General features: G+C 44.9%; 1 protein-coding gene across 2 annotated transcripts in view; it reads right to left on the bottom strand.

The window, feature by feature from the left end:
* LOC144699883 (centrosomal protein of 95 kDa-like) overlaps positions 1-13,076 on the bottom strand; it is a 57,472-nt gene extending 44,396 nt beyond the window's left edge. The window contains exons 1-4 of one of the 2 annotated variants that reach the window (XM_078571226.1): positions 12,861-13,076; positions 1,673-1,801; positions 1,434-1,541; positions 948-1,058 (exon numbers count right to left, since the gene is read on the bottom strand). In XM_078571226.1, the coding sequence (XP_078427352.1) occupies positions 948-1,058; positions 1,434-1,541; positions 1,673-1,801; positions 12,861-12,882 (370 nt within the window). In that variant the 5' untranslated portion in view covers positions 12,883-13,076. The remainder of the gene's footprint in view (positions 1-947; positions 1,059-1,433; positions 1,542-1,672; positions 1,802-12,860) is intronic. The other variant, XM_078571228.1, reaches the window with a different exon arrangement.
* Positions 13,077-13,122: the final 46 nt, after the last annotated feature.

Genomic DNA, 13,122 nt, shown 5'->3' with positions numbered 1-13,122 from the left:
AGTTCTGGGCACCCTCACAGGTGTTGTTAGCCATCTCTTCAATCGATAGCCCTCGTCACCTATGACCCGTCCATCCAAGGAATCAGGGCCGCTGAATAGGTCTGGCACCTGTCAGTTGCAAAGGATGAAGGAGTTGTAGCTGCTGCTCAGGTACCTGGCGTATACTTGCACGATCTACCAATGATGATCACAGACTAGCTGGATGTTCAGTGAGTGGAAGTCCTTCCTGTTGAAGGAAGAGCAGGGCTGTCCAGCAGGAGCCTTTATGGCAACAAGTACACAATCAATGGCTCCCTGCACCCTGGGGAAACCTGCAATTGTCACAAAACCTCAGGCTATATCCAGTTGACTTTGGACATCCAGTGTGAAGGAGATGTAATTCTCTGCCCTTCAGAACATTGCATCAGTAAATACCTTGATAAAGTACTTTGTGGCAGGTTGTGAGATGCCATTGAGATCTCCACAGGCTGCCTGAAAGGCGCCAGATACAAAGTTGAACACAACAGCAAACTTCAGAGCTACAGGCAGCAGGTGCCCCCCTATGCAGTTGGGGGAGGTCTCCCCTGCAAGCATGTCACAGAGTGATGTGACTGTGGCTCTTTATAGCTTAAGCCTTCTCTTGCATAGAGTCTCTGACATTTGCAGATAGCTCAATCCTTGCCTGTACAGTAGAGGGAAAGCAAAGACCTTCTGCACCTCTGCTGAGAACGGTGAGCTGGTGCTCACTGGTGAGTTGCCTTCTTGAACTGCTGCAATGCATGGTTAGGCATACCCATAGCGTTGTCAGGGAGGGCAGTTACAAAAAATACATCAGCAGGCTAAGGTTCAGATCTGTGTTTCATTTTAAAGTTCAGTAGATGATTAACTAATTAGTGGATAAAGCAAAACTTTGAAAATTAGTCAAACTAGGAAGCTTGTAGTTCAACTCAGTTTATAAACTTACTTACCATGCTGTGAGGAAGCCTCACTTATCTGTTCTGTGAGATATTCTAGCAAACCATCAAAGATTTCTAATAGATTCCGTATACTTTCTTTGTCATTCTGAATAATATTCTCTCCTGGACAAGAGTGGAGGAGGAAAAAGAGACATGAATTTACACAAATTAATTTAGGCAAATGACTTTTCAGTGTCACCTTAAAATTATTTTGTTATGCACAAGATTCTAAGTGTTAGCTCTCACAAACATTACTCAAGCAGTTGTGCATGCAGAACCTTGCACAATTGTTTCGGTGTTGATACTAGTGCAATGAAAAAACAAAACAAAAAAAAAAATCAGCCCTAGAACTCAAAACAAATTCTGAACACTCACAGCCTTTACATTTGAACACAACAAAAATCATCCAATCTCCACATTGGAATTGAAGCTGCGTGAACTTTTGTTTCAAAACATTTTCCATCTTGAGACATAAAGTTGCCTTATTTTATTACTGACCAGTTATATGCGACAAACTGATTTGTAAGTAGTCCAAAGCCAATGAATCTATCACTGCCTGCACATTATGGGCATCGTCTTCCTGACTTTTGGGGATAGCTATGTAATCTGTAATAGATTAAAAGGTTACACATAAACTTTTCTCATTAAATATAGCAGCACAACATGCCAAGCCTTGAAACTATTACATTACTGAGCAGGATTTCTTTATTACAAATTATCAGTTATGACTCACTTACCTGGGACCTTTTCACCAAGAATAGCTTCATAAAGGGCAATAAATACACTTGCATCACAGTCACAGAACTTTGTCACCCTCTGATTAATGTGGCACTTGCGAAGGAGATTATTGGCAACGGTAATCCAATCTACAATAAGGGCCAGAAAACAGAGCAAAATTAGTCTATAACATCTTTTGTGGTAGGCAAACCTGTAGACAGTGATACAGGTCAAATTAAACTAATAAGATGCAATGTATAATTTTCCATGAGAATATGGAAGTTCACTGGGCCAAGTGTATTTTTGAGAGCGTAACTACACTTTCAAGAATCAGACCAGGAAATAAGACCATCTTTGAAAAAGTTTAAAATGACTGATACCTCTTTACATTCCTCCACTGCTTCTTTAAGGATACAAACACTTTGGACATAGTTTATAGCTTGATGCCAATTGCTCATGCCCAAATATCCAAGGTTTAATGTTCATTTAAAAAAAAATGTAAACAATGTTTTGTGACCCATGGTGTATTTATATGCATCTGAATTTACAAACAGCGACAGTTTTACTTTTCTGGTCAAAATGGTCTGGGACATATTCAAAAGCTTCATGCTATTGTTACAGACGGGAGGGGGTTTAATTTATAGTAGCCTTAATTTCTTTTCTCACCACCCATCAGTAAACAGAAATGCGTTTTGCGATTTTTGATTTCCCCATTTATAAGTTGTGGTGTATTTCCCTAACCCTCTATTAATAGCCCCACAGCAAACTTGAGCTAGGATAAAATGAGGGGTTTAATTTAACTTACACACACTCAAAACGTGAGACGAGGGCGTCGCTACATAACCCCAGTACAATCACACAATTATAAAAGGGATAGGAAAAGAAAGAGGTACAGGGCAAAACCACAGGAAACAAAGAAGAATTATTGTTTCATGTGAGTCCAGAGTCCAGTAAGTCTTTGGACTACGCGATGTGTTGCGACCTTGGACTACCTTGCCAAGGTCAAAGCTGACCTGTTGTTTCTGCAGGAGTGTGCGATACCGCATTTCAGCTCCTACAGGCAATGGTCACGATGGTGGTCCCATGGGCCATCGATCTGGTCGGGCGGAAACGACTCTCGTTCCTCCGGCCTGGGTATTCTGCTGCGGGGAGGCAACTTCACCGTCTCCGAGGTTAAGGAGGTGGTGGGCGGGCGCCTCCTCGTAGCAGACGTAATGTACAAGAACGCTCCACTCCGGTTAATTAACATGTATGGCCCGTCACAAGGGGCCGAGCGGCTGGAGGTTTTTCAGCAGCTCCCACTGCTGCTGGCGACCTCCAGGCCAGTCATTCTGGGTGGTGACTTCAACTGCATCATCGATGCGGCTGGACGATCCAGCAGGGCCGACAGCAGATTGGACACTACGTCCAGATCCCTGATGGAAACAGTTAAGGATGCCAAGCTGCACGACGTCTTCAGCAACCCTGCAGACGGAGCGCAGCGTAGATACACCTGGTCGCGGCCAGACGGGTCCATTCGTTCCAGGATAGACTTCCTGTTTGTGTCCCGTGCATTCACAGTCAGATCCACTGACGTCAAGCCGGTGTTTTTCTCTGACCACTGCCTCCTACTGGCGGACTGCCACTTAGAGAAGGACCTGAGGGTGGGCAGGGGGGCATGGAAGCTAAATGTGCAACTGCTGACCCCAGAGAACATTGAGGAGCTCAAGAGGGATTACAAAGGTTGGAGAACCGTGAAACCCCTCTTTGAGTCCCTGACACACTGGTGGGAAGCGATCAAGGGAAACATCAAGAGGTTTTTCATCCTCAAAGGCACCCAGAAAGCTAGAAAGGAACAGAGGGAAATGTCTTGACTCCAGAAAAACATGCAGAATCTGCTCCGGCTGCAGTCGATGGGGGTCGATGTCAAGGAGGAACTCCAAGAGGTGAAGAGCCAGCAAGCCTTGCACTTTGCCTCAGAGGCCTCCAAGATCATCTTCCGTTCCAGAGTCCGCTCCGTGGAGCAGGATGAGACGTACTCACGTTTCTTCTTCCAAAAGGTACACAGAGAGAGCTCTGTGATCAGCAGCCTGAAGGAAGAAGACGGCTCAGTAAAGTCATCGCAGTCCGACATTTTGAGGATCAGCAAATCCTTTTATGCCGGTTTGTATGACGTGAAGCCCACGGACAGCACGGCCTCCCAGTCCTTCCTGTCCTCTATCACAGAGGTCTTAGACAACAGTACGCGGGAGAGCCTGGACAAACCGCTAACTCCTGATGAACTGACTAAGGCCCTTGAGTCCTTTGAGAAAAGTAAAACTCCCGGAAGCGACGGCTTGCCGGCGGAGTTGTATTCGGCTCTGTGGGACTTGATCGGCCCAGACCTGCTAGGAGTGTACAAGAGTATGCTCCTGGCTGGTAGTATGTCAGAATCCATGAGGAAAGGCATCATCACCCTCATCTACAAGCACAAGGGGGGAAGGGAGGAAATTAGAAATTGGCGACCCATTTCACTGTTGAACGTGGACTATAAGATTCTGTCCAAGGTCATCGCCAATCGGGTCAAATCCGCTCTGGAATTGGTGATTCACCCTGACCAGACCTGCACTGTGCCAGGCAGGAAGATCTCTGACAGCCTCGCGCTGCTCAGGGATACGATTGCCTATGTACAGGACAGGGGTGTGGATACCTGCCTCATCAGCCTGGATCAGGAGAAGGCCTTTGACAGAATATCGCACACCTACTTGGTGGATGTGCTCTCCAAAATGGGGTTTGGGGAGGGAATTCGAAATTGGATCCAACTGCTCTACACTAACATCAGTAGCGCAGTCTCAATCAATGGGTGGGAAACAGATAGCTTTCCGATTAAATCTGGAGTCAGGCAGGGCTGTCCTCTCTCGCCTGTTCTTTTCGTGTGTTGCATAGAACCCTTTGCCGAGTCCATCAGGAAGGATCTGGGCATAAGAGGAGTGACGATCCCAGGCAGTGGAGGCACTCAGGTAAAAGCCTCCCTGTACATGGACGATGTCGCTGTCTTCTGCTCGGACCCGCTGTCGGTGCGCAGACTGATCCACATCTGCGACCAGTTCGAACTGGCCTCGGGAGCCAAGGTAAATCGTGGGAAGAGCGAGGCCATGTTCTTTGGGAACTGGTCTGATCGATCCTTTGTCCCCTTCACTGTCAGGGCTGACGGCCTGAAGGTGCTGGGGATATGGTTCGGAGGGACCAGGGCATGCGTTAGAAACTGGAAGGAGCGAGTGTCTATGGTGAAAAGGAAACTGGGCATGTGGGAGCGACGCTCCCTCTCCATTGCGGGTTAAGAACCTGGTCATCAGGTGTGAGGCACTCTCGCTGTTGCTGTACGTGGCGCAGGTCTGGCCCATTCCACACTCCTGCGTGGTGGCGATCACTCGAGCCATCTTCCGCTTTATCTGGAGGTCAAAAATGGATCGTGTCCGCAGGGACGCGATGTACAAGCCTCTAGATAAAGGGGGAGAAAACGTGCCCAACATCGCCCTCATACTGATGGCCACTTTTGTGTGTGGCTGCATCAAGCGGTGTGTAGCCCCTCAGTACGCAAACACCAAGTGTCCCTATGTGCTGAGGTTCTACCTGTCCCCGGTGTTGCGAAGGATGGGTCTGACCACGCTGCCGCGGAACGCTCCAAGTAGTTGGACCGTGCCGTACCACCTGTCCCTCGTGGAAAAATTTATGCAGAAAAACACCTTTGACCACAAGTCCATCAGGCAGTGGTCAGCACGTAACGTCTTAGAGGCCCTGAGGGAAAAGGAGAGGGGGGGATCCTGTGGGATGGTTCCCCGAGCAGACTGTCAAAGTCATTTGGCAGAATGCCTCATCGCCAGAACTTTCCAACAAGCACCAAGACGTGGCTTGGCTGGTGGTGAGAAAGGCCCTCCCCGTCAGATCCTTCCTACACGCCAGGAGCCTCACCCCCTCTGCACGTTGCCCTCGAGGTGGCTGTGGTGGGGACGAGACCGTTGTTCACCTCCTTGTGGATTGTGCCTTTGCAAAGAAGGTCTGGAGAGAGATGCAGTGGTTGCTGTCGAGGTTCATCCCGAGCAGTTCTGTGACACAGGACTCTGTGCTCTACGGGCTGTTCCCAGGGACACACACCGAGACAAACGTCAACTGCAGCTGGAGGATCATCAACTCGGTGAAAGACGCCCTTTGGTCTGCCCGAAACTTGTTGGTCTTCCAGCACAAAGAGTTGTCCCCGACCGAGTGTTGCGGACTGGCACAATCCAAAGTCCAGGACTACGTGCTGAGGGACGCACTAAAGCTTGGGGCAGCTGCCGCAAAGGCGCAATGGGGAAGGGTCGCTGTCTAAGACCTTTCTGCCATAGCGCACCGAGGGACTGGGAACTGTTTAAATCCCCTCGGGCTGTACAGCTCAAAATGAAAGGCTGTAAATGACTGTAATATTGTTTGTACTGATGCACCTGGTGATACAATTTGTAAAAGTTGAACCAGATTGTACCCTTGTAATGGTGTTTTTGAAATGGTTTGGAATGTGGTTGAAGATATTTTATGAATAAAGTATATTTTTGCAAAAAAAAAGTCTTTGGACAAGAAAGGTTCTTCCAGTTGGCTTCATCTGGCAGAAAACCTGATCTTTTGCCTAGGAGCTCAGCTGAAGGCTGAGGCAGATGAAGATGCAGCAAAGTATTCTTGTATTCTGGGAGTTAGTTCATTTTGTAGGCGAAATGCAGGATTCTTTCTGTATACCAGGCTTTGAGAGAGACAGAGGTCAGAGGGAGGCTGCTATTGCCTGGAGTCCTGTTATCTCTTCTGATGTTGAACAGCAACTGAAGATGGAATCCGAAAGCTGTATAATTAAAGCAATTCAAACAGCTCAAGTCAGAATCAAGTGACAGGGTGTTTTGGGTCGAGCCATTCTACTTTAAGGTCTGCTCATTAAAACCCATTGTATTCTGAGTAGGTAACTGTGGAACCATTCACACTACATTGGAGATGAGGAGTGGCAAATAGCTGCCTTTGTCCAGTGCTGGCTGGGGCAGATCTCTCATCTACTGGCCTTTTGTGTTGGCTTGGCTAGAATATTCATACAAGTCACATTCCAGGAGGTTGGGGAGCTCATTTTTGAACATTGAAATTGGTCAGAATTTCACAAAACTACCTGCATGTGACAAGCTGCTGCCATTTCACAGCCCAGCAATTGTCCATTTTGAAAGAAGAATTTAAAACAAAAGAATATGGAAGAAAAACAAATTTCTTTGAGAATTATTTTTCTTTTATGCCTTCTTGGCATGACACTTTGCTTCAAGCCAAATTACTGGACAATTCACACAATTAGAGTTTCAGTTTGTCCAATGTAGAGACTAAAACCTTAATGCCCAGGGTTTGATGGCACTGAAGCTTTACTAGCCTTCCCCACACAAGATATTCCTGGATTTCAACCAGGCAAAATTGAAGCCAAGTGATTTACCAGCACAAAGACCTGTAAGTTTCTAGCCAATACAAGAGCACTAGCTTTGCATCTTCCTGCAGCTAAGTAATAAGAAGCCAGTCATATAAGAAGCTCCCAGTCAAGGTGTACATCTCCAATCCTATCAATGAGATAAACCAGTTGGCTAAACAGTGCCCTAGAATTGCTGTAGGATTGCCTGGCTCAAAATTACGGAAGTCTGCTGTACCTACAGGAAGGTGGTGGCATAGTGTGTTGACCCAGGGTAATGCTCTGGGAACCCAGGTTCAAATCTCACCAAGGCAGATGGTGGAATTTGATTTCAATAAATATCTGGAATTAAAAGTCTAATGATGACCATGAAACATTGTCATAAAACCCCATCTGGTTCACTAATGTTCTTTAGGGAAGGAAACCTGCTGTCCTTACTTGGTCTGGCCTACATGCGACTCCAGATCCATTGCAATGTGGTTGACTCTTAAATGCCCTCTAAAATGACCTAGCAAGCCACTCAGTTGTATCAAACCGCTAAAAACAAGTCAATAAGGAACGAAACTGAACATACCTCCCAGCATCGACCTAGGCCCCACAAACAACAACAGCAAACTCAGCCCTGTCAATCCTGCAAAGTCCTGCAAAAATCAGGAAACAAGCAACAGCCTGACATAGTCATACTCACAGAATCATATCACCATCCCTGGGTATATCCTGACAGACCAGAACTGATCCAGCAGAGGTAGCAGTAAAGTGGTACAGAGCCAGGAGGGAGTTGCCCGAGGAGTGCTCAACATCAGCTCAGGACCCCATGAAGACACAGAATGTACTCTGGGTGGGAGACTTCAATGCCCATCACGAAGAGTGGCTTGGTAGCACCACTACTGAATGGTTCCTGCCAGTTTTTGGGCAGCACAATCTGCTCTCAATCTGTTGCCAACTTAATAACCAACTTTCATCCCGCTGTCAGAAAGCTAACATTTGACCTTCTGCTCACTTAAGTGCCCTTGCCCGCCTCATTTCCCACTCCCAGGTGCTTCGCAAGATTCCGCCCTAGGTTTCCCCATATGGCGTAGTCACTGTTGCAAAGTAGGAAACGTGGTAGCCAATTTGCAGAAAGGAAGGTTCACAAACAGGAATGAGATAATAACTAAATAATATGACTAATGTAGAGGTGTAAAATACTGGCCAAGGCAGTAGGGAGGAACTCCTTGCTCTTCTTTGAATAGAGTCATAGGAACTTGAGGCACAGCGGGCAACATCCCTGCCCCTGAGCCAAAAGCTTCCGGTTCAAGTCCTACTATGGTGATAATGCGGCCAAACAGGCCAAGTATCAACTTGTAAATCCTTCCAATGTACACCAATGATAGGCATTAAGAGCAGGAGATGTTCCTAGGTCAGCTATGTGATGAACATAAATTGGAGCCTCTAACATTTCTATCTATAGCTCCAGGCTACAATGTACTTGTAAAAGTGTATGTTGCCACAGCAACTCAGACTCTGGGAGGCTGGTTGGCTCAGTTGGCTGGACAGCCAGTGTGGATCAGATTGGTGCTTGATCCCCTTCTGGCTGGGGTAGATTCAGGACCTGCCTCCTTGCCCTATCAGTGGTGGAGATCGCAGCACTGTGGGTCAGGCAGAGAAGTCGATAAGAAGAATGGGAACTTACATCCATTTGAGAAAGCAGACAAGGCCTCAGTTTATTGTTACTACTTCTTCAGTAGTGCACTGGAGTGATAGCCTAGAAGATCGTGACTCTAGTGTCTGGAGTGGGGCTTGAACCCACACCTCACTGACACAGAGGTGAGAGTTTTTCCACAATGAATTGAGGCCAACACCTAATTTAATTAAAAGGCAGTAAGAGGATGAGTGCAGTGTGTCATCTGAATCCTAAATTGAGATTACATCCTTGAAGCCACTCCAGTGTATTGAAGTTTCAAACATTTTCAGTCATTTGTGGCAAAGTTCAGTGTTGCTAAAAGTGAACACTGACAGCAACTGACCTGTTCCAAAAAAATCTAGCCATAGAAACAGACATAATAAGCATGTCTTTGTTTGCCTCATGTGCCATGTGGCACAGGAAAGGACTAAGTCTAAATCTAAGCAAGTCATGTCCTAAGGATTAATGATTACATATTAAGTAATAAAATCCAGTTGATGACAGAAAATTACAGTTAACGCTTATATAATACTATCCACATCCACATGCACTGCCAGGCATCTATCCCATACTGTTTTCAGAGCTTTGGCAATATCAGATCATCTCACGGTCCTCAAGACTCATGAAAATGTCACCTTAAGCACCCAAAGCTATCGCTTTGTGGCAGTGGTCATGAACCTTAGAGATTGTTAATCTTGGAGTCCTGAAGTATATTCACTTGTTATAGATTAAGATAGGTACTTAATTAGCATACTGCTACAAGAATAACCATAAGCTCTGAAGGTTTTGCTTTTCATTTGTATTAACATTTAAAAAAAAATTTCATTATGCCTTGCATGTATTACGGAACGTATAGTAGGAGAACTGGGAATCAGTAAAAGAGAACAGTTAATGGGGAACCTGCTATTAAGAATAGAACAGAACAGCAATCAGAGGCAGCTACATTCCCAAAGGAATCCAAACTAGGTGCCTGAGTAATGCCAAGGTGATGGCTGTAAATCAATGATTAGTTGAGAGAAATCTAGAGGTTTTGGATTATATAAAAAAAAATAAAGGGGTCTAAACAGAGTGAAGGTGTAGAAGACTTCAAGAGACACTGAGGACAAAAAAGAGTATAATTGAGAGTTAGACCAAACCCTTATCTCGTCCTTGGTGCCTCTCAAATTCCTTGAGACATCAAAAATCTTTCTAACCCAGCCTTAAATGTATTCAATGATGGAGCATCCACCCTTTGAATGAAATAATTTCTCCTCATCATCTCAGTCCTAAACGATTGGCCCCTTAGCCTGAGACTGTGCCTATGCTTTAGATTCCCCAACTGGCAGAAACAATTTCTCAGCATCTACCCTATCAAGCCCCCTCAGAATTTTGTAGGTATCAATTAGATCACCTCTCATTCTTCTAAATTCCAGAGAATATAAGACCAATTTACTTAGCTTCTCATCATAGGTCAACCCCGTCATCCCAGGGGCCAATTTGGTGAACCTTCACTGTACTGCCTCCAATGCAAGTACATCCTTTCTTAAATGTGGAGACCAGAACCGCACACAGTATTCCAGATGTGGTCTCATCAAATCCCTGTACAACCGCAGCAACACGTATATACACCAATCCCCTTGTAATAAAGGCCAACATGCCATTTGCTTTCCTAATTGCTTGCTGCACCCACATGCTAACTTGCTGCGTATTTTTATTTTTGTTTTGGATTTCCAGCATCTGCAGTTTTTTGCTTTTATCTTAGTGTTTAATTGACTGCCACTTCTCTTCAAGGAATGCCTACCTTGAAGAAGTATTGCTCTTCTCTCCGACAGGATTTCCTTATCTCTCTTTTGCCTTGTTCACATATCTTTTGGTTATCTCCACCTATCAATGGCCCTCTATCCAGCTCTACCTGTCCCACCGCCCCCTTAAACCAGCTTATATTTCACCTCTCTTCTATTTTTACTTAGTTCTGTTGAAGAGTCATACGGACTCGAAACGTTAACTGTGTTCCTCTCCGCAGATGCTGCCAGACCTGCTGAGTTTTTCCAGGTATTTTTATTTTTGTTTTGGATTTCCAGCATCCGCAGTTTTTTGCTTTTATGCTAACTTCCTGCATTCCTTGTACAAGCACACCAAAGTCTCTTTGGACACCAACACTTACAAGTTTCATAACTTAAAAAAAAATTCTGCTTTTCTATTCTTTCAACCAAAGTTGCTAACTTCACACTTCACTACATTATACTCCATCTGCCATCTTGTTGCCCCACTCATTTAACCTGTCTAGATCGCTTTGCAGCCTTTGTGTCCTCCCTCAGCTTACTTTCCCGCCTAGCTTGGTATCATCAGCAAACTTTTATATATCACTTAGATGAAGAGACCGAGAGTAATTAATATAGATTGTCAATAGCTGAGGACCCAGCACAGATCCTTGCGGCAGTCCACAAATCACTGCATGCCAGCTTGAAAAGGCCCCATTTATGCCCACTCGCTTTCTATCCATAAACCAATCCCCTAACTATGCTAATATATTACCCCAAAACTCCATGAGCCCTTATCTTGTCTATTGTGTGGCATCTTATCAAATGCCGGGGAGGGAGAGGGGGTGACACAAGGACAGGTGACAAAGGCACCTGCATCTCCACTGCTCCTTGACAGAAAGCAGAAAACTAATAGTAAACGAACAACAGGTGGAAGCACTCATTCCAAACATTTCAAGAGCATTGGATCAAAGCTACTCAGGAGTCCTGTTTTAGCAATTTATTACTTGACTAATTATTGCAAATCCCAAAGAGCACACAAATGTTATACGCACTTTATTCTAATTACATGTTAGACTGGTAAAAAAAATTGTGTTGGCTTTTTGGTGCACACACTGTGCAAGAGTCACTCTACGGGAGAAGGTGGAGTTTATTTAAACAAATATTTTCTACGAGCACTATACTGAAGTATAGTTTGCAAAGATCCAGTACTGACAAATGCAAGGCGAACTTTACAAGGCCTTACAAACATACAAGTAGCTACACTATGAATTACAAGGGTTTCAAGAAGTACAAGTGATTTTTAATCCAGAAGTTCTTGATATACCAATATCTCCAAGGTTCAATATTTCACAATACATTATAGCAATTAGTTACAACATCTAGCAGGACGACAACTTGGAGCTCCATAGTTTATTTTGAATAAATATTTTAGCTCCCATTAGATATAATCAAGCCCCATGAGTGAAATCGTATTAAAGTCAAACGCAGGTACGGAGGAAAAGAGCAGAAACCAAAGCATTGGAAAAAAATTACTGGAAAAAAACACTGGAAAATACAGCCTGGCTAGAATATGCTGCGCCACAGATCAGCATCAGCACTTTCGATTCGACAACCATCACGGAAGGCGCAGTCCCTCATCCACCTTACGCGAAGGCAAGAGAGGGCGAAGCCAATAGAAATTCCATTTTAATACTTTTAATGTTTTTAAAAGCTTCGAAAGAAGAAGTTGTTACCGGTATCACACTAATCCCCTCAAGTTAAAACTACGGGGGGGGGGGGGGGGGGCGAAGAGACAGCAAAAAAACTTACATCGAAATAAAAGTGATACATGGAGAATACAACACACTGAAATAGTCATTTGCTGCATTAGACTGGAAATCAATTTTATTAATAGTTGGGAGGGCGGCCCCTCCCCACCCATTATTTTAACCGCTTCAACTGGCGCCTACAAACAAGTGCCTGGTTACCGTGACACTTGAGTTAGAGTGCGATACAGAATGACACCAACGGTATCAATCGCCATACCAGATATGGTAGCTCATAGCCTCGCCTTGCCCTACGCTTAAGGGGTGATGCCCCCGTCAAGTTATACGTAACCAATTTTCCTCTCTCTTTAAATAGAGAGAGAGAGAGAGAGAGAGAGAGAGATGCCTTTGGTCTTTTGTGGACCATGGCTAATTATCTGACGACACAGCTGAGGGGAGGGCAAAACCATTTCCTGGTTGACATAACTCAACAATCCCTGGAAACAAAAATAAATAGGATAAAAATTAAAAGACATGACAGCTGAAGGGGTTTTAAAAAAATAATAAACTGGAAAAGTTTGCTGGGAAAGTTACCAGTGTCATTGCTGGCCTACTGCTGAAGACAAGTCAACATGAACCAACCTCTCTCATCCTGCACCTCCATCCTGTCACACGAATGGAAACGGTACAATTCTTTTCCCCCCCTCTCCTTCGACGAAATGAACAACTTTTAACGATATTTTTAAAAACGAAATAAAAATGCCAATCCCTCACATTGCCTATACTTCACCCATTTTACCCTCAGCTCACTTCCATAGCCACTGGGCCCTGTACATTTAAACTGTCTCTCGCCGCTGATTGGCTCCCAGCATGACGTTCCCAACCGCCCACCCGCGGAACTGCG

Source organism: Cetorhinus maximus, chromosome 24, assembly GCF_964194155.1.
Source record: "Cetorhinus maximus chromosome 24, sCetMax3.hap1.1, whole genome shotgun sequence".
NCBI classification, from domain to species: Eukaryota; Metazoa; Chordata; class Chondrichthyes; order Lamniformes; family Cetorhinidae; genus Cetorhinus; species Cetorhinus maximus.
Note: the sequence above shows the minus strand (reverse complement) of the source record. Positions and strands in the feature narration are given on the sequence as shown.